Source organism: Eurypyga helias, unplaced genomic scaffold, assembly GCF_000690775.1.
Source record: "Eurypyga helias isolate BGI_N326 unplaced genomic scaffold, ASM69077v1 scaffold30807, whole genome shotgun sequence".
NCBI classification, from domain to species: Eukaryota; Metazoa; Chordata; class Aves; order Eurypygiformes; family Eurypygidae; genus Eurypyga; species Eurypyga helias.
In genome coordinates, this window is record NW_010260293.1 from 1 (window position 1) to 21,593 (window position 21,593).

The window sequence follows — 21,593 nt, forward strand, 5'->3', positions numbered from 1 at the left end:
GTCAGCCTCAGGTACTGAGGGGGGTTTAGTTAAGGGGTGGTTGATGGCCGTGAGGGGCCTAGCAGTGGGTGAGGGGGAGATAGCGCACCGGGAGCACGTTCCATATGCCTGGGTTTGCTTTTAAGGAAGTTTATGGCAAGGTTTCTTCATTCCTCACCCCCCATGTAAAAATGATAGCGGGGATGAAGCTGGGAAAGGCACGTGAAGGCAGTTTACGGACAGGCAAGTCCTGCCACTGTCTCCCGTGCAGAGCAGGTCCCTGCACCCTTACCCGCTCAGGCAGGGCAGCCAGGCTGGGTGGCTTGAGGAGTTAGGCAGTTGTTCACATCTCAGTGTGGTCTTGTGTGCATTAAGACGTTAATTGTCAACAACTCATTCTCCAAGTGGAAAACAATAATGCTTTCAGAGTTCTACAAACTACTGGTTTGCACAAGCAAAGTTATGGCCGTTGCAGAAGTCTTAGCAATTGCTGCAAAATTTGGGTTGCAAATTCTTGAAGGGATGTAGTAGGTCATTTGTTGCTGACCCCGCTTAAAGTTTTGTGATACGGAGTTAATGTTTATCTGCTGCTGTTCTTTGGGAGCTGAAGGTTCAGAGTTGACTTACTGCAATGTTTTTTGCCTGGCAGCCTATTTGCAGGCTGTTTTGTATGAGGGAAAGTGCTTGGTTCTGGTAATACAAATTGGGGTTACGACAGATGTGTGGGTGTAATAATTGATTTTTCTACAACAATCTGAATCTTTCTCAAATTCTTCCTTAGCTTACACTTAAAACTTTAAAAAAATGCAATACTGTAGTAGTTGTCCATGTCAGAAGTTGTCCAAAGTCCTGTGTGGAAGATGACTTAATCTTGAAAACTAAATCTGCATTAGAATATCTTTCTATTTTTTTTTAATAGACATTTTGGAATGGCCTCAGTCAAAATGTCCTCAGAGCAGCATCCAGCAGAAAATACGCGTAAGTCTTTCCTTGTTTTTTCATGTTTGTCAGTTTGGGGTTTATCTTTACTCCTTTTCTGACACCAGAACTGATTATTGGTGTCAGAGGTGGAGTAACGGAGCAAAACCAGCAACACAAAATAAAACTAGAACCTATGCATGTCACTCTTCTAAACCTATTTCTTTATGTCTTGTAAGAATTGTTCTTCTCCCACCACCATCAGCGTCTACAAAATGTGTTGTTGAGATGTGTTTGGTTCAAAACTAACAAACAAACAACAGCAAACAAAAAAATACCCCAGACGCTGGAAGAAATTGTTTTACACATGAATGAAATGAGGGTAACGAGTAGCTCCATTTCACTACAGATAAAGTTTACTTTCAAGAGTTTGTGCCTTTTAATCACTTGTTTTTCTTGTTGCGAGATAATGGGAAAAGTGTCGTGGTTGTGTAACTTAGTCAGATGTTTTGTGACTGATGCTGATTCAGGACACAGAAAGGGAAATCTGTTTGTGTTAGGAAAACTGCCTGGTTCTGGTTAGTACTGAGAAACGGAGCAGTTGCATGTTTCCAAGATCAGTGCTTTGTTAGTGGAACTGGAGTTAGAGCCACTTGTCATCCTGGGGAGTGAGGTGAGATTCTGGCAGTCAACAGGGCCCTGTTCTGCCTTCAGTAGGCTTTCTTCATCCCAGGACATGGCTTTGTTCACAAGGCAAAACTGTGACTCGGGAGTTCTCCCTGGCCTTGAAGAGGGTAATACTCTTCCTAGAAAGAAGAGATTTAACTTTGCCTCGTGTAAAAACCACTCCCACTTTTCAGACTGAATTTGTTACTTCTCAGGATCATAAAGATGTTTAGCTTTGGCTCTGGCTCAGAGAACCCTGCCTGGGTTAAGTAATTTGTTGTCTTTGTGTGTTCTTCCCTTCAGGCTAGGCAGTGATAAATAAAGTGATAGTTTGTTACTAGCATTTTGACTCCAGCTGGGTGTCTTCAAACAAGTTGAACATCAGAAGTGACCCAAAGCAAGTCCTGTCTGTATAGGGACAGATTTAGTTACGACTTTGGTTTATATCGAAATCTTAAAGGAATGTTGAGAATATATGTAGTAAGGAATATTCTGCTGAAGAGTAGTCTTTTATATGTTTATTTAAACATGTGAGACTTTACCTGTAAGCAATGAGATTGAAGGTTAAATTCCTGTGTAAGAGTCAGAGAACACCTTAGGTTAGAATACAGTGTGTATTCACTTCATCTAGTGAAAAATCCCTTTGCCCTGTCCTCAGGGCAGAAAGGGCTTTTTGCTATGTAGTTAATTTCCTTGATTAACAATTTAATTTTCTTACATGCTTTGCAGCTCAGAAGCAATTAAAGGTGCTGTTATTGGAATCGATTTGGGTACAACAAACTCCTGCGTGGCAGTTATGGAAGGAAAGCAAGCAAAAGTAAGTGAAAAGTCAACACTGGTTTATTGTGACAGTGTTAAGTTGAATGTCCAAATTAGTGTTTTCAGAGGCAGTGGGTTTTGATCCTGTTTTGTTTTTAACACAGGTGCTGGAAAACTCTGAAGGTGCCAGGACAACACCTTCGGTGGTGGCGTTTACGGCCGACGGTGAGCGCTTGGTTGGAATGCCAGCGAAGCGGCAGGCGGTAACGAACCCACACAACACCTTCTACGCTACCAAACGTCTCATCGGGCGGCGCTTTGATGACTCTGAAGTGAAGAAGGATATGTAAGTGAGGGTGGAGAGCAGTTCCACTGGCAGCTGGAATGCGTAAAACACAATGCTGTGTAACGTGACGTTACGTTTTAAAGTGTAACCCCTTTTTTGGGTGGAGGAGTTATGCCCTCACCTCAAAGTTTCAGTGCTCATATTCTGAACTGTATTTTGCTACGTTAATTGCTGATCACCTTAAGGTTTTCAGAGGCGATGGAAAAAGCCTTGCTGATGCTGCGCAGAATGGTCACCAACGAAGACTTTTTCTCCTTCTCGAGGGCCTTTACCATTAAAGCTGTATGACCATATCTAAGGCTTGTGATTAAATGATGTAGCTGGTTAAAAACAGTAGCATAATAATGCTTCTGGGGCTCCCTGGATCTGAGGCTGCTGCTGGCAAGTTCAGTATTTTCTCTGGAACTCGTATGTGTTCATCTGCTGATACGGAAATTGAGTGTGGATTTCTTCTGGTTTCTTTTAGCAAGAACGTTCCATTTAAAATTGTCCGTGCCTCCAACGGTGATGCCTGGGTAGAGGCTCATGGGAAGCTCTATTCTCCAAGCCAGATCGGTGCCTTTGTGCTAATGAAGATGAAGGAAACTGCAGGTTGGTACAGTTTGGTCTTTACAGTCTGTGAACACAAGTGTGACTTCAGCTCTGGGCCGTGGTAAATAGAAGTGCAGCAGCCATAAAGATACTTTTTGGTATGGGAATCCTTGTATAGCAGGTGGTTACGGGCTGATCCTTGAAGGGGACGGTGATGGACTGTTACAAAGCCGCAAGGAAGATCAGCGTCTACCTCGATCCCAAAACTTTGGCAAGATATTAGTGCTTTACCTGTACTCTTATAAAAATTGAGTACAGGTTGAGCTGATACTCCGTTGTAGTTGAATCGAATGCACACTCACTCAGAAGGGGGAGCTCCTTTTCCTGTAAAGTGCAGGCCTTGTGCCTCCCAGGGTGCAGCTGAGCAGACTGTGACAGCCAGGGGCTTGAGTGGCTTTGTTATTACTCAGCTGCTAGATACCTTGCAAAAACAGGAGTGTTCCAGGGACACAATTTTGGGGCTGAATGAATAGCTTCTTAGCCAGGGGTGACTTTAGATGCTCACTGGGGAAAAACATCCATTGGCCTGGAGATTTTCTTCTCTCCTTTTCAGTTCCTAATGTGGTTACTGGGGAAACAGCATAATCCATAGAGAGAATAGTCAGTAGCTGCCTTTTACAGCTTTGTCCGTTGTGGGAAGTATTTGGAGGGCAGGACTAAAGGTGGTTACTGAAGCTTCATCCAAAGATTATTTCTTTCAGTGTTAGGTCCTGGACACTTGCTAATGCTCCACCCAAGAGTAAAACATGAGTATGTGGTATGTGAGCTTCTAGGTGTGATGAGTCTGGTTTACTCTGAGGATGATATTCCTCTGCCTTAGGCAGGGGTCTGCTTCCTGTAGTCTGTTGGCTTTTGGCCTGGACAGTACATGAATTCAGCTATGGAATGATTGGTCTTTACAAACAACACAGAATAATGCAATGTGTGAGGTCTGTGCAGGGCTAACACATTGGCATAAATCCTCTCTGTGTTCTCGCTTCATCGTTCACGTTCTTATTTTTTTAGCAGGTCTGAATCTGCATTTGATGAAGTCATTCTCTTTTTTTGAGAGGAGCTTGTGACCCTAAATTAGGGTGTAATACATTTTTCCTGACTTGCTGTGTCAAGCACTTAGTTCGTACAGTACCAATAATGTACATATATACGTGTTACTGATGACAGTGGATGAAAAGGAGTAAGTTTAAGTGTGTCACATGTTGAACACTCCAAAGAAATGGAAAACAAAGTCAGTCTCTCGCACTAAAAAGATAGTTAAACTCTCAGCTGAATTCTCACTCACTGGTGGCATCCAGTCACTGACTGAGTTGCAGAGGTGCTTTGCTGTTCTGTCAGAAGTCTGCAAGCTATGCCTCTTTCTGTGGAAGGGCTTGGTTTCTGCACAGCTGCCCAGAAGGCAGCAAGCTCTTGGGCCACAAGCCTGTCTTCGGTTCATAGTTCAGGAAAATGATTTCAAGCTACATAATAACAACTTGGTAGTAGTCTTACAAGGATAACTTTCTGTTCTGTCTCCTTTTTTCTGCAGAAAACTACCTGGGACATTCAGCAAAGAATGCTGTGATCACAGTCCCTGCTTACTTCAATGATTCTCAGAGACAGGTATTCACCAAGCTGTAAGATTTTCAGGCTTATAAATTGCACGTAGTTTCTCTCAGTAGTCAGCACTCTCCTTCTTTATTCAGGCTACGAAAGATGCTGGGCAGATCGCTGGCTTGAATGTTTTGAGGGTGATTAATGAACCAACAGCAGCTGCACTTGCCTATGGTCTGGACAAGTCTGAAGACAAAGTGTAAGTGCCTGTTCATGACACCTACCCTCTCTTAAATGAACATGCTGTAATTGGCTTCGTAAATACCTTTCCTGGTTTTTAAACTCATTGGTTGGAATGCTACCACAGCAGACGCACATCTGTGAGTCAGTGCTGTGTAATGTCACCTCCGTTCTGCATCAGCCATGCTTGTTAAAGAAAGTGAGTTCAACTTGAAACTGCAACTTGATTATCAAAGCTGAGTGCCAGTTTGATTCTCTCACCCTTACTGGTAGCAATGTGGTGAAGGACAGCTGGGTGAGACGCTGTCACCATTGGTGCTGAATGCTGAGGTTTGGTGCCTGGTATCCATTTTTCTGTGTTCTTCCCTGCCTGCATCCAGCCTTCTGCCACTGTCAGGGGTGGTTATAGGAATGCAGGGGGCATGTCAGAGACTTTGTGAATCTGATGTAGTTTACAGTGCTGTGAAAGCCTCGCATTTTGTTTTATAATGGCTGCAGTGTCCTTGCCCTTGTCATTGGACGTGAGTATGTTTATTTGCATAAGGAGCTGCCCTCTTTGAAATAACAGGAAAGGTTAAGCATCGTGCAGGACATCTTTCAGAGAAGATTTCCATGTGGACTCGAGTGCTGAAGGAATGCATACACTGTGTAATTTGGTTACTGCTGTCTTTAGAGAGGCTTCTGTGGATAGCAACCTAAATTCTGCACACCTTGTTTCCTAAGGAGAGTGATTTTTGAGCCACACAACTTTGTCTAAAAAGTAATTTTTTTTTCTGCGTCTGTTCTTACAGTATTGCAGTCTACGATTTGGGTGGTGGCACTTTCGATATTTCCGTTTTGGAAATCCAGAAGGGAGTCTTTGAGGTGAAGTCCACCAATGGTGACACTTTCTTAGGTGGAGAAGACTTTGACCAGGCGTTGCTGCAGTATATTGTTAAAGAGTTCAAGAGAGAGGTAAGGTATCTCATCAGAATTCACTCTTAACTTCTGCGGAAGGGTGGAAATTTAAGCAAATTATTAGGATTTGATTTGTAAAGAGTATTAAAGACACCTGTTAGTCCGGCTTCCAGTTCTTACATTTGGTTTTGTTGAGGTGGAATATTCCTCACATGAAAGACAAAATAGCAGGACTCTCCTGTGCCCAGTCCGCTTAATTTTCATAATAAAAATCTGTGGTCCGGTTGAACGTGTCAGCACAGATGCGTACAGTCCAGGACTGGCTGTGGGAAACCGCAGTGTAATTCCAACTCCTTTGCTAATTCAGTCTTGCCTTTATAATCTGTGAGGCAGCAGCTTTTCCAGACTTTAATCTGTAACTTACTGTGTAATCACTTCCAGAGCAGAGAGGGCTGGCCGATGACTTAGAAATGCTAAATAGGTTTGCCAGAAGCGCGCATAGCAGGCTGTATTTCTACAACTGTCTGTACAGTCAAGAGTGCTGGGAAGGTGAACTGCAGGGAAGAAAAGCTCTGCCTGGCTGCAGTGCAGAAGCGGAGTCTGTTAACCTGTGTTGTTTGTCACTCAGACGGGTGTCGACCTGACTAAAGACAACATGGCCCTTCAGAGGGTGAGAGAAGCATCAGAGAAAGCGAAGTGTGAGCTTTCGTCATCGGTGCAGGTAGGTGGCTGTGTTCAAAGCACTCCGGTCAGACACTTCGGTACACTGAGTTTGGCATTATTTTTGTTCACGAAGCTCTTAGGAAATTGCTGGGTGTTTTTCTTGGGGCAGAACAAGCTTCTGGGTAACCAAATGCCATCGCTTTATCAGACAGCCCTTTAGCAGGGAAGAATGTTTAGGAGCACAGTTAGTTGTCGGAAGCAGAGAACGTTAGCGGGGTTTTGCCTTTCTTCTAGCACCGTGTTTTCTCATCTTACAGGGAATGTGACCTCGTTCCCAACTTGCTGTGTATTTCAGAAGTATGATGGGCATTGGGGAATTCAGCTGCAGCTGGTACTGCTAGGTTACTGGAAGCACTTGAAGCTTTGTGCAAGCAATTCCAAAACCTACGTGCTACTCATTCCACTGAAACAGCTAATTTGTCCAATAACAAGGAACAATTTCTGTAAAAGTGTATTTCCTTATTTGCCTATGGAAGAGTTGTCTAGACAAAGGGCAACATATCCCCCCTTTCATTTTTTCCACCTACTTTGTATATTAATGCATTCAAGCATTTCCTTTATTCACTACTGAATAAGGAGCTGGAAAAGCAGCAAGTCTGGGGTGTAATAGCCTTGCCGAAGTGAAATTAAGGTCAATTATATAGTAATTGAAATGGGATCTCTGCCAATTTCTAGGTTCTGAATAAACTTTTTTTTTGATGGTGGTCTTTTTGTTGGCCGGTGGGCAGCTCATAGCAAGGAGTTTAGGCCTGTCACAATGGATGCATAGTTCTGCCAGAGACATAGCAGGCTCTGTTTTACTAGCTCAAGAGTTGGCAAATACACTCTGTTCATACCAGGAAACTGAATTCTTCAACTCTTCAGCAGTGAAGGGAAAACAGCTTGCTTTTGGCCCTATTTTCCCCTGGTATTTTTGACCATTCTATGTATAAAGTGACCGCACACCTCTAGTCGGTAACGCGGCTTTAGTTCTTGTTGTGTAAACCTAATCTCTAGGGCTTAAAGCATTAATGTTTTAATTGCTTTGATTCATAGTATCTTTTGATGTCAGCATGACTCAGCACTTGAACAAGATGGTTTCAGTATAAGGTTTGCTTTAAAAATCCAGCATGTTAAGATCATTCACAAAGAGCCATGAAATGTGGGGACTATGGTCCTTGGCACTAATGAACTTTGTGTTTGGCGATGGACTGGCTGTCGAACTGGAGGGGCTTGCATTTAGGAAACAGTCACAACTTCCTTTAAGTAGCTTACCTTCTATGAAATGTTAGTCATTTGACAAAATCTTTCGGAGCTGTGAAGACGAGCTTGCTTCTGTGTCGTGCTAAAGGAAGAGGATTAAGGTTGTCACTTCTAATGTTTCAGCTCTTGCCTCCTGGCTGTGATAGAAATGAAATTGTTTTCCCTAACAGTAAAAGACCTCAAGATAACGCAATATTAACACTGGAGTTCTAACTGTGTCTAACACGATTATTTTCCTATCTCTTGTCTGAAAAATCAAACACAAAAATGTACCCGCTACCATATAAAGGCTGGGCTGCAGAACAGAACCTGTAACTTGATCTAAAACCCGCACGTAGCTGCCTTACTTTCCATTCCTGTTTTTTACTCTGTTTCTGTGCTGCAGACTGATATTAACCTGCCGTATCTTACTATGGATGCCTCTGGACCAAAGCACTTGAACATGAAGCTGAGTCGCTCGCAGTTTGAGGGCATTGTAGCTGATCTGATCAAACGGACGGTCGCGCCATGCCAGAAAGCCATGCAGGATGCTGAAGTCAGCAAGAGTGACATTGGTGAAGTCATCCTCGTCGGTGGCATGACCAGAATGCCAAAGGTATGAGATCTGTCTCTATTACAGGGAAAGCTGGCACAGCTAGCCAGTGGTTACTGTTAAGGGTCATCTGTAATGGAAAAGTTGGGAGTCTGGTAACTTCAGTGCTCCAGCAGCTGAAGGCCTCCAGGAGCAGAGCAGACATGTTCAGTAGTCGCATGAAATCAGTGGCAAGGGACTGTCTCCACCTCTTCAATAAGCTCAGCTCAGATCTGGGGATGTAGCCAAGTTGCACTTTACAAAGACAAATAGGAGGTAGCAGGAGCTGAAAATTCAGTTTGACTTTCTGATGTGGCCCAAACATTTCTGTCTCAACATGAGGAAGAACTTCTTTACCTTGCGGGTGCCAGAGCACTGGAACGTGCTGCCGAGAGAGGTGGTGGAGTCTCCTTCTCTGGAGATGTTCAAAACCCTCCGGATGCGTTCCTGCCCAACCTGCTCTAGGTGAACCTGCTTTGGCTAGATGATCTCCAAAGGTCCCTTGCAACCCCGACCGTGCTGTGATTCTGTGGTAAGCAGCGTTCAGATACACAGGGTGTTTTCTCTTGTTTGTGAGCTTCAGTGTGTGATAAAGATACACTGCAATGACAACAACCTGTCGGTAACCTTTACCTTCCAGTGGGCATCTTCCCCTGTGTAATGCTTATAGCGAGCTGTGAAGAGACTGCACAAGCAGAAGGGCTCTGCTACCTGCTCTGTGTGTATTCAGCTACCCGGTTGGGGCTGGATATTGGCAAACACAGTTAACTGGCTGTTCCAGACACTCATTACTTCACTTATACCTGGCCCCTGTGGTGATAAGCACCAACAGGTAACATGCAGAGTCTTGCAGACAAGGCTCTGTCTGCTGGTGATTTACTCTTCTTGTTGGCAGCAGTGCAGCCTGCTGCTTAGCTGCCCTGAACTCAGGGCTGACCACGTGCATACGCTGCGCTCTCAAGGGTACAGCTTGTCCTTTTCTACAGAGACCATCAAAGTCTAGATCACCATAGTGATCAGTCAGGCTTGAAGTACTTGTTTGCTGTTAAGATTTGGGATTTGCAGGTCCTTTCTAGGACAGTAGGTATGTACATTATCCTGCTGGGATTGATTTGGGGGTTGGTGGTGGGGCTTTTTGTCTTCCCTAAGTGTTAAAGGAGCCTGGTGGCTGATAGTAGTGATACATCACTATGTGGGTGATACATCAACCACCTGGTGGGTGATACTAGTGTGTGCAGAAGGTCACCCAGGCAGAGGAACCAGAGCAACAACAGAAGCTGCTGCTCTGGTCAAAGCTCGGGTGGAGTAACTGTGCTGTACCTTTCCAAAGTACCTGCTGTTCCAGCTGGATAAAGGAAAACTGGTGTGGTTAGCTACGTATAAAGTGATGAAAAGCACTTCTAGAAGCAGGGAAGCCCTTTCTGAAACATGATGTACCCTTTGGGGTGGGAGACTGTACTTAATAATAAATACTGGGGGTGGGGGTTAATTTTTACTATTATTGTTTTTACTTTGTTATGCCCTATTTATAACCCCCCAGCATCTGTGGCTTTGAGCTTACATAATGTGATCCTGAGCGCCTGTAGTTACAGCTGTGGTTCCAGGCCCAGTGCCTGTATGTTGCACACAGCACAGGGCCTTCTCTCATGGCCCCCGTGTTCGTTTCACCCAGCTAGGAGGGAACATGCCTTCTCTGGAGTGCTCCTGTGGCCAGCGCACCAGGAAAAACAGAGTGGGTGGTTAGAAGTCATGTTTCTCTTGTACGGTAAAATACACCTCCAGAGGGGAAGACTTGCAGTTAATTACATGCTCGCACGTAGTGTCTTTCTCTGTAACAAACGCTTCCAGCAGATATATTTTGGCTTCAGTGCAGTGGAGTTGGATGCTTGCTTACAGCGTTTTTCCAGGCACATCCCACTCACCTGTGCTGACGTGTCCCTGACAGCTGCACTCAGGGAGGAGGGAAGCTGTGAGCGGGAACAAAGCCCCACACCCTTCCCTTGTAAGGCAGTGGAGTGGACTACCAAGCTGCACTCTGGCACAGACACCTTATTGCATTCCCGTCTGGATACTTCAGTAATAAATCTGTTGTAATCATGAGCACATCCTTCTGAAAGGGCAGGGCAGTGAAAAGCTAATAATGCAGCTCAGGCTGTCTGCTGACATAGCAAATCTGCTGCTCTGGTGAAACAGCCTGTTAAATAAAGAGCTTGAAAATACTGACCTTGATCCAATTTCCTATTTTCCCTTTATTACACACAAACAAGATGAACGGTCCTTCAGCTCTGGATTTTTACCTTCCCTGTGCTCTGCCTCAACAGCTGTCCTGTCCTTGACAGCTGTGTTCTGCTCCCCAGGAACTTGTGCAAGCCAGCACTGGGCAGTCCTTGACTCCTGCTCGATAAGCATGGAGTGATCCCTTCTGAATACGACTGGGCTACATGAAGGGACTGATGTAGGCTGACTTGTGGCTGTCAGACTTTGTTGCCAGAAAGTCTCCAGGGGAGGAGTTGCCTAGGCTGGAAGGAGTGTGTTTAGTGGGGTATGTAGAAGATGAGGAATTAAGGAGCAGTCACAGGCCTGAAGTTTAATATTTCCATCATGCCACAGGGTTACATGGCAGCAGGAGCATAAAGATACAAACCTTTAGCCATGGCTGGCACGTTCTTGTGGCTGCAGCACTGGGCAGTAGTGGTTCGCTCTGCATACGAGCTGTGCTTTCTCTCCATTCAGGTGCAGCAGACTGTACAGGATTTGTTTGGCCGTGCTCCTAGCAAAGCAGTTAATCCTGACGAAGCTGTTGCTATTGGCGCAGCTATTCAAGGTGGCGTGTTAGCTGGTGATGTTACTGATGTCCTGCTGCTGGATGTAACTCCCCTTTCCCTGGGGATTGAAACACTGGGAGGTGTCTTCACCAAGCTCATCAACAGGAATACCACCATACCAACTAAGAAGAGCCAGGTACAAATTGACTCCAGGTGGATAGGTATTTCGTGGTGATCTCAAACACCCTGTGTAGGCTGCCCAAAGCATCCCAGTAGATAGTCTTGTCTGCTCCTCGTCTGGCAAGGAGAAGCAGGGTAGAAATCAGATTTAATGTCAGGCACTGCTGATTGTTAGTGTGCCCTGGAGGGGGAGGTAAGTTGAGTTAATGTGTGCCAAGATACCGTGGGACATTTGCAGACTGGGCAGAACTGCAGTGTGTGTGCCGTGATGTAACTGTCAACACATCATTCCGAAGCAGAATTGTGTGGAGACTTTTCGTAACTGAGCACCACACCCCTCTGAGACCACCTTTCCTGGGCAGCATACCTTGGCAGGGATTATTTCTTTCCCTGTGTTGTAAGGCCCTAGTAGACTTGGGTGTGATCCTTTCTCTCACTGTGCCTTGTCTGGGGCTGCTAGTGCATGCTTGTACTGATAACAGTTGTTCTCCCTGGGGCGTGGGGTTGGGGCAGGAGCCCTGCTGCTTCGGAAGGGACTCTGGCTGCCTGCCCTGGAACTGGCTGCTGGCATGGCACTGCCAGTTCCATGTGCTCCAGTGCCTATAGGATGAGATGACAGTGAGCTTGGCTCTTGCTAGTCTTGGAGCCTTGGTGGTTTGTAAGAGGAACAGGGGAATGACAAGCACTTAATTATTCTTTATCTCTTCAAAGTAGCTTCTCTATTCCTCTTGTATAGCCATCTAGGAACTGCATCCATTCATGTGTTGCAATTTCCTAGCTCTCCAGTAACTTTGTTCCTTTTCCACAGGTGTTTTCTACAGCGGCTGATGGGCAGACTCAAGTGGAGATCAAAGTGTGCCAGGGGGAGAGAGAGATGGCTAGTGACAACAAACTTCTTGGCCAGTTCACATTGGTACGTTGGCTACCCAGTATTCGTGACCTTTGACTTGACCTTCTTTGAGAAGTTTGAAGCCTTCTCCATTTCAGTTGAGCCCTGAAGGCAGTGTTGGGAGGAGTCATCTTATGGAAGACATCTGACCCTGTTTGTAGTGAAAAAAGCAGTGTCTCTAAAGGCACAGCCTGATGCCAGGGCAGCCTTTCATTGGCAGGGCAGCAACCAGCCTTTCAGATGGATCTCGGAGTTTCTGAGCAGCCTCACGCAGCACAGGGGCTACTGTAGCTTTGGTCACCTAAAAGGACACGCTCTGCTTCTGGGCACGAAGAGCTGAGGGGGCTCTGTAGTAGCAGGCCCATGCAACAGATAACCTGACGGCTAGCCTTTCCTCTGGTGTTGCAAAGGCTTGGAGCAGGCTCCGTGATACCTGCAGTCCCTAGGGTAACCTGTTTCTAGCCCGGGGCTGCTTTTCTGCAGACACCTGTGGAGCTGCCCTGCCCCCCCGAGAACAGAGGTGCAGCAGGGATTCCTGTGTCCGGCATGTGGCTGTCTAACCAGTTCCCTCTGCAGAACTGGTTTGGTCAATGGTGACAAAGTTTGGTGCTGTTATAACTGTTCATCCAAACTTGAGGTTGCCAGGAAAAGCTATCCAGAAAGGAAGAGCTTTGCCTGCTGCTTGTGCTTCGTAAGGAAGCAGTACTGCGTGTCACTTTTGTAATATGGTAACCTCCGAGGTAGTGAAGTCCAGTCAGGTCCAGAACTGAGGAAATGTGGCATCCTGCCATGTCCTGGAGGGGAAGAGCAGCTTTTTTAACAACAAAGCAGAACCTGCCACCTCCAAACCAAACCTGCGGGCTACGTCTTGTGGTGTCTGTGCATTTGTTCTGGGTAGAAATCCTTTTAAATCTAGACACTAACTCACTGCATGATGCCAACAGACACTTTGTGGACTCAGCTCTGAGGGTTAGTTAATGGTTGAGTCGGCTGACAGATCACCCGGTAACGTTCCCAGCACTGGAGCCTTGTGCCCTGAGCGCATGTCTGTGTGGCAGCTAATGGTTGGGATTCTCATTCTTAGGTCGGGATTCCTCCAGCGCCTCGTGGAGTGCCCCAGATCGAGGTCACTTTTGACATTGATGCCAACGGTATCGTTCATGTGTCAGCCAAGGATAAAGGCACCGGACGTGAACAGCAAAGTAAGTGCTCTGGGACGCTTCCCTGGGGATGAGGAGGACGGTGTGGAGCGGTGATGGTGCCGTTGCACTGAGGGTCACACTTATGTGACTCTGGAGGTGGTGGAGTGCTGCCCTGAGGGGTGTCCTGCAGCCCAGGAGCAGGGGCTGTGGTGCACGGTACTTGGTGAGGAGTCAGGATGACACGAGCAGTCTGTTGCCCGCGCAGCGTACGTGCGGTTGAAGTCATCTTGGCCCAAGTGCCTCCTCTGGAAGGGAGGGCAGAGGCTTACTGCAGAGTGAAATAGGGAGAGGGAGAAGTGACAGCTGACCTGTAGTTTTGTTTTAAGGAAGTGAAGCTTCTGTAAACATACAGCACTCTTGCCGTCTCTGTTAGCCTGCTGACAGAGATTGCCACCAATGGATGCTCTCTCCTTGCACATCCAGAAGCATCTGTTTACTCCAAGATCAAGGAAGCCCTCAGTGGCAGGGTTTTACCCCCTTCCAAGTCATTTTGCACTGTATGACAGCCCTGCCTTCGTCTCAAAGTCTGCTGGGATCACTGTAGCATTTCAGCAGAGTGCAGCTGTTCTCTGGGGTTCCCTGGAGGGATCAGCTGTTCCAACAGGGAGGTGTTAGGCATACAGGTTGGCTAGCTGAGGCTCACGGGTGTTTGTGGAGCAGTGCTCCTGCTGCTTACAGGGGGTCCTGTGTCACCAAGGAGCTCGGAGCAGTGGCATTACCCCTGCATTACCCCGAAGGGACAGAAATCGGGGTTTGGGTATCCAGCACCTTGTATGAGTCCTTAGGGAGCGCCCTCTGCTAATACACAAAGAGATGGCTCTCTGAGGCTGCCGGTGTGCAGGTGCCAGCATTGAATGGAGAGGTTGACTTGGATTCAACAGGGATCTTCCCAATCCATGTCAAGTACAGCTGAACAGATCAGCTCTGTACAGAGACCCTGTTTTGTTTGCAATTGCCTCATTACAAATGTCTTGGAATTTAGGTGATTTGAAGCAACAGGTATTTTGCTAAACCACCTTATTAATTTTCATCCAGGTAGGCTGGAAACATCTCCAAGAGGCAGGAGGCTTGGGGACTTCAGGCTGTCAGTATGTTGTGCTCTGCAGTGCAATGAAACGTTAGGCCCACTGTTCTGGGGTAATTAATGACAGGGTTGACATGTTCTAAAGCCCTGTTGTGGGCTCAGAAAATTAATTTGAAGCATTTGTAGATTCCCCTGATAGAAAATAGATCTCTTTTGTGCCTCTGACTGGGAAGCCTCTGCACTGCCCTTCAGTTGTTTCTTGGAGACAGCTACTTGAGCAATCAAATGCACGCTCCAGTTAAGAAAAAGATTGTTAACTCTCTGTTGCCGACTTGAAGGTATGTGCTGCTCTTAGTCACGCTGCTTGGCTTTCGGCAGAGCCTTCTTAACGAGCGGTGTGCTTTGGGTACTTTGATTTCCTTGTAGGTTTTAGATGTGTGGCAGCCGTCTACCTCTGAACAGCCACCTCCTGATAATAGTCAGCCAGAATTTTTTAGCTGCCTATCTGTATGCAAACATGGTCCTAATTAGGCAACTGAACTGCTCGTCCCACATCTGCATCCAGCGGACACGTGTGTGTGTGTCTTTGTTCAGGGGTTTGTGCCACTGACAATTAAGTAGAAGACTTAATTATGGTAAGGATCTTAGCATGCCCTTTTCTTGCCTTTGATAGCCTGGATGTTAGTGCTCTCTTTCTCAACGAAATTTTGCTTTACTGCAGAAATTAGGTTAAGTCTAGACGATAGTTTTTGGCACTAAGGGAGATAAACAGGGACACACACCTTTAACAGCCTGCCCGTAGGATCACGCTGTGTTCACTTACGGGCAGCCTGAGGAGCCGGGTGGGGAATGTTGTCTTACCCTGCTACCAGCCTGGGCTGCTTTCCAACAGTGAAAGGAATGCTGTGCACTGGTAAAGTGATTCCTTCTGTTTGGATTTGGTTGGTTGGCTGCTATTTTTTAGTTCTGGGTTTTTAACCTGCTAGAATGCCCCTTTGGTTTGGGGGCCTTGTGTACACACTCGCTTTCCAGGAGGAGTACTGAAGAACAGTCGGAGTGATGGGCAGACCAGTAGAAAGGGAGTGTCTGGCAGAGTTGGAGAGTCCATAGATCCAAGATGTCAGGTTTTGTTTTGCCAGCAACATCTCTTCAAACTGGCTGTCTTTGTACTACCCACGGGGACTTCTCAGAGGGTTTGGGCACTGATACTCTCATCAGAGATGAGAGCACGTTCTATATTCATGTTTCTTCTCTTATGCAGTTGTTATCCAGTCTTCTGGTGGCCTCAGCAAAGATGAGATTGAGAACATGGTGAAGAATGCAGAGAAGTACGCAGAGGAAGACAGGCGAAGAAAGGTAATGGGAGCGTTCCGGTATCTAACAGCTGGCAGTGTACCTGCTGCTCTGGGCTGTTAACTGCGCCCACCCCGAAGGAGCCGTAGGCTCTCACCTGCCTGGTCTTGAGCTGTTTGCTTGTGCAGCTACCCAGATACCTGCTTGCTTCCTTACATTCAGTTCGCTTTCCAAAGCTGGAAGGAGACGTATGCAGAGGCATTTGGGTTGGGTGGCTTGCCCTGTGCGACTGGCATTTTAACTCCTCCCTGAAGAGTTACTGGTACATGGAGGCAGCAGTAGGCAAAGTCACCTGCCTGTTACGCATGAGTAAACGACTTGGCAGCTCTAGCTACACTTTTTTGGCCATAAATCCTCTGTCCACCTGCCTGTTACCTTGGCTCTTTATTTAAAGCTGGCCTACTACAGCTGGGTTTTCACGGCAACATTCCATTTAAATGGAAGCAGTACAGGGATGCTTAAGCTACTTTCTCTGAGTTTATTGTAAAGCTTAAATTCTAGAACCTCCAAGCAAAGCTACACCTCAGCCTCTTCCCTTTGCAAGTGGGAAGTTGCTTTCCATAGCGCTTTAAGTCTCGCTGCGGCACCGTGAACGCTGTATTCCTCTGTGCACAGTGCTTGCCCTCAGTGCTGGTGAAGCCAACAGATGTTTGAAAGCCTCGCTGACGTGGTCAAGAAAAGACTGACGCTTGCCGTGGTTGAGTGACTGAACTTGTGATAGTCACAGGATTAATGGTTGGGACTAATTGGTTTAATGAGGGTGGTGCTAATGAATTATGCTACTAAATATAGAGCATTGATTTTTAAGCAGACCCTGTGAAGGGCTACTCTGGGATACGGCACCGCATGTAGGCAGCGACTGCTGAAACCGGCACGCTGAACTTACCACTTTGTGTTGTAGTCTGTAGAAACCTGCCTCGGGTGTTCAGGCAGCACTGTAAATCTCGCCCACGGTACTGGAGGGATCAGAAGAGGACGGAGAACGCGTGGAATAAATTCACCTGAAGCAGCGTCTCCGTGCCTCAGAACTGGAAAGCCAGAAAGCCTTGCCTTACTAGCATTTTTAGGTTAGGTGGAGAACCTTTAAAGACTCTGGTCTGAAAGTGCCATTGCTGAAAGAACTGTGTCACTGCCGTGAGTGGGGGTGGTGGCCTGGCACTTGAAGAGGCTGCGCTGGAAACCTTTTCCATCCCATTACTTTGACTTTGTATCTTAAATCACGGAATAAGTTCTTCCCTGTTGTAGTCCTGAAGTGGGACTCATCTGCCCAGTGACCTGTCAAAGGAAGGTGATTAAGCTGCTTAACTAGCACTTCTCTTTACTTGACTTATGTAACTGTAATTGTCAAAATTCCTTTGTTACACTTCTCTGATTGTGGTTTTGCTGGTGTGGAAGTCAACAGGAGTTACCACTCTGCGGGACTCGGCATCCTGCTGTGAACTTTGACATTGCACAGGGAGGGAAGGCAACGTGTGGCAACAAAATTGCCTTTCCTCAGCTTTCCCTGTGGGTGGTTAGTCTCCTGAGAAGGTTATCACACCCTTGCTGGGCTAGGCTGTCCTTTCAGCTGGAGCGGGCTGGGCGTCCCAGAGCCCGCTGCTGGTGAAGTGGCTGATGCGGGCCCTGGGGGGAGGTTAGTCCTGGCAGGTCTGCCCTGTCCCCTACTGCTTGTCTTTGCAACCGTAGGAACTGGTACTGCCTACCTAACGCAGCGGGGTGTTCGCTGTGCAGGTGTTACGAGCCTTTGTAATGAGGGGGCATGAGGAAAACAACCCAGCGTTTTCGCTCTGTAGTGCCCTTGTTGCTGAAGAAGCTTCGGAATGTTTTCGAAAGCTCCGTCGCTCTCTCAAGGAGCAGAGCGCGCTGTGCTGGCTCTGCGCTTGCTGGCTCTTTCGGTGTGCCACAGCAGCGCTCTGCTAGTTTACTTCCGCTGCAGGGAGGTGAGTTGGAGTGTGAAAGCATGAGGGCTGGCTCTCTGGGCTTTCTGGTGCCAGAAAGCATCTAGAAATGGTTTGTTTGCGCTTCTTCTTGCCCCCTTGCCGTTAAGAAGGACCCTGGGTGGGAACTAGAATGGAGTTTGGGGACAGATGGCAGGTGCTCGTCCATACATGCAGAACTGGCCTCGGCAGCGGTGCGTGCAGTAGGCCCTCATAAGCTCTCTTCCCCAGGAACGTGTGGAAGCTGTGAACATGGCCGAAGGCATCATCCATGATACAGAGTCCAAGATGGAGGAGTTCAAGGATCAGCTGCCAGCAGATGAGGTAGGTAGTTCCTGATTCTGTAACAGTCAAGGAGGTAAGATTCCTTACCATACCTTCCCTCAGATTCTCAGGTGACTCGTAGCTGGCTCTGGCCAGCGGCACAGACTGCGTATTTCCATGCTGGGGGAAGATGGCACAGTCATCAGCAATTCTGTCGGTCACTCGGTGGGATGAGCGTGGCTGATGGGGGGATGTAAGGACGTACTTCAGAGAACGTGGTTTGGATAATAGCAAATATCCTGTTTCAAAGTGCAGGTTCAGTCACTGAAGGTCTGCGAGCATGGGAAGCTGTTAATGAAAGGTTTCTGCATGGATTCTGTCCTTGGCTTGGCCTTGCGGCGGTGTGATAAGAACTGCGCTGTGGTCTGCCTGAGAGGAAGGTTTTGCTCAAAAGCTAGAGATTACGAACAGTGCCTACCAGTGCTTTAGCAGAGGGACAAAGGCAAAGCTGCCGTGCCGGCCTGGCAGCATCACGAGTAACACAGCACCCAAGAACTTAGAGGCAATTAAAATTACTGCTTCCACTTCACTCCGGTTTTTCTTCTATCTTTGGCAAAAGTGGATCTTTAGTATCAGAAGAGTGCTTTTCATACCCTTCGAAGTGACAGCTTAATTTCTGCATCATGAGTTTCAAAGCCAAGTTTAAAACTGATTGCACACTTACCAAGTTAACAACTCCGGGAAGCAGAACGAGAGGGCTCCTAGGGCCTCTCTGAGGCGATGGCAGCAGTAAGGTTATAGTTCACTGGGAAGTAGCCTCTGATTAGCTTAAAAGCTGTTTTTCAGCCCAGCTGCTCTCTAGGCTGGATGTTGGCTGACTCTGTTTGGGATTAGGATCGCTGGAGTTTTTTCTCACAGGAGCACAGACCCTAAATCCCTGTTCCCTGTGAGGACTGTCGTTCCCTGTAACGTCCTTGGGGGAATACTGAGGGCAAGAGGGCAGCAGTGCTTAGAAGTAAGGCCTGCACGGTCTGGGTGGAAACGGTGACGCCAAAGGCATCGATGGTCTTCCCCTTCTGCGGGTCTGACTGAGAACTCTGCCCACATCTCGACTGCAAACGCTGCTGAGCAAGCACTGCCGGCACAGCCGTCCCCCAGTAACCTCGCTCTCCAGGCCTGCCTCTCCAGCAGCCTGCCAGGCTGGCAGGGAAATGCCAGACTGTGGAGGGTTTGACAGATGGCTGCAGGGGCTGGGATGAGAGCGTATGGCTTTTGTTTGCCTCTCTGCTCCTTCTCCCACGTGCAACAAAGGGATTAAACGGGGTGGTGAACAGCCGTACTCACTGGCTTGCTGACAGCGCCTTAAATATAGATGGAAACCAGCTTGCCTTTCCCTTCGCCCTGGCTCCCGGGGCGACTGACTCACTGGGGAGGGGTGCCAGGGAGAGCAGCTCTCCTCCTTGGCGGGCTCTTCAGTCTCTGCAGGGCTTTCTGTCCTCGGCGCCTCCGCTGAGGCTGCAGACAAGGAGACCGGTTAGTGCCAACTGTGGCACATTTAGCGACGTGGCCAGGTGCCTGCTGGGAGCTGCGTGCGGGCCTGCTCCCCGCAGACTGTGTGGCTCTGCTCGAGACTTGCCGGCTTCGGGCACAAAAAGGGTAGTTCTGCTGTGACCCATGGGTGGGTGAAGTGACAGGAACAAGATTCTCGGTGAACAGAGAGCAGGATTTCACCGTGTTTGTTTGTGGCTTATTTGCAGTGCAACAAATTAAAGGAAGAAATTGCTAAAATGAGGGAACTTCTGGCTCGTAAAGATACCGAAACGGGAGAAAACATCAGGCAGGCAGCAACCAGCCTGCAGCAGGCGTCCCTGAAACTCTTTGAAATGGCGTACAAGAAGGTAGGTGCCCGGTCACTTCCGTGCCCTTAATGAGGAGCATCGAGACGAGCGGGGGCAGGGCTTCCCCAGTAACGTCTGGGCTGAGTGTGCAACAGGCGGCCTGTCAAGTCTGCCTGAAACAGCAGTAGTGAAGCCACGGGGGCTCGCTTCTCGCCCTCCTTCCCGGTGGAGGCCTACGGCTGCGAGCCTGGCAGGTGTGCCCAGGGAAGGCTTCCAGGGCAGAAGCGGCACGCTGCCCGGGTGACTCTCCTCGCTGCGGAAAGCTGCTTTTCTGACGTCGGGCTGAAGACGTTCAGTGCTGCCATGCCAGCTCGTTACGCCACTGGGAGAGCGTACGTAGCGGGGAGGTCATTTCCTCCCTCTCGTTGGCAATCCTGCGGTGGTGAAGGCTCGTTCGCCAGTGGACCGTTGCTCTTTTGGGTGGAGGAAGGGTTTCTTCAGGCTAGAGCTAAGCGAAGCAGCCAGCTAGGCAAAGGCTGCCTGGGAGAAGCATTTTGTTGTTCCTGCGTTAACAAGCCAACTCTTTCACAGATGGCCTCCGAACGGGAGGGTTCTGGAAGCCCGGGGGATCAGAAGGAGGAGAAGCAATAACGCCTCTGTCTCGCCTCAGCTGGAGCATGAAGAGGTCGATTTCTTGACGCTTGGGAGAGAAGGGACCTTCCTGAGCAGCAGTGGGCAGAATTCAGACTTACTGTGTTTTTGCAGTATTCTATATATAAAAATCCTCTAATGTATAAACTTAGTGATGTGTCTGCTAGGATAAATTGTCACTTGATGAAAGTTAATTCATGCCAGGCGACGCGCTGAGCGTTTGGCCCTGTGGGATTCGGCTGATGCACCTGGGGGCTCGCTGAGCGTTTCTCTCTGATACTTGACACGATGGTGTCCTAAATCTGATATCCGCGGTTGGAAAGCACGTCGCTGAATGGAAGGGTGGAGATGGGAGTCCTGCCGGAACGGGGAGGAGAGCAATGCCATCCCTGGGGACGCAGGTACCAGTGAGCAGGGTGGCTGTGCTGCGCGAGGGCGCTCAGCCGCAGCTAGGTTAGTGCCCTTCTCCTCCGGGAGAGGGGTTGCTTCCAGTTTAGCTGTTATTCCTTACACAATGGGCTGCGTGGAAGTTAAATACTTTGCTTGTCTGAGCCTTCTGCTCCATCCTGTGTCTGTTCTCTGCTTATGGTAAAACAATTTCCTTGATAATAAAACTGTTATCGGATCCATTCTGGATTTTTTTTAAATAAAGGCAGAAAAGTGTCCAACACGGAGTTCTTGGTCTCCTGGCCTTTGGTGGAGAATGGGAGCGTGTTAACTGCCTGTGAGAGCTCCCGGGGGAGCAGCCAGCCTGCTGTAGGGGTGGCAGCTCTGGGATCTGTGTTTCATTCGTGTGCACAAAGCTGGCACCTGGTGTTGGATTAGCGTCCTGTCCTTTCCGAGCCCTCGGAGATCCCTGGAAGCCCTGTGGTGATCCGCAGTGGCAGTGGGACTTCACCTTCAGGCACTGTGCCTGGGCGCAGCCTCCTGGAGCGGGCTGTAGGCTCAGAGCAGCAGTTGCCCGCTGCAGCTTCGAGCAGCCACGTCTCCACGGAGGTGCAGTGTCCTTGCCATGGTCCATCTGGTTTTCC

At 48.1% G+C, this 21,593-nt stretch overlaps 1 protein-coding gene across 1 annotated transcript; it reads left to right on the forward strand.

Annotated features, from left to right (window-relative positions):
- The first annotated feature begins 902 nt into the window (after nucleotides 1–902).
- Nucleotides 903–21,224, forward strand: HSPA9 (heat shock 70kDa protein 9 (mortalin)). The gene is made up of 16 exons (XM_010155002.1): nucleotides 903–957; nucleotides 2,293–2,380; nucleotides 2,487–2,668; nucleotides 3,135–3,259; nucleotides 4,782–4,855; nucleotides 4,939–5,045; nucleotides 5,818–5,980; nucleotides 6,552–6,644; nucleotides 8,274–8,483; nucleotides 11,193–11,420; nucleotides 12,213–12,317; nucleotides 13,378–13,495; nucleotides 15,781–15,875; nucleotides 18,041–18,133; nucleotides 19,831–19,971; nucleotides 20,503–21,224. The coding sequence occupies exons 2-16, from the start codon at nucleotides 2,360–2,362 to the stop codon at nucleotides 20,560–20,562; spliced, it is 1,815 nt and encodes a 604-aa protein (XP_010153304.1). The 5' UTR covers nucleotides 903–957; nucleotides 2,293–2,359; the 3' UTR covers nucleotides 20,563–21,224.
- The last annotated feature ends 369 nt before the right edge of the window (nucleotides 21,225–21,593 follow it).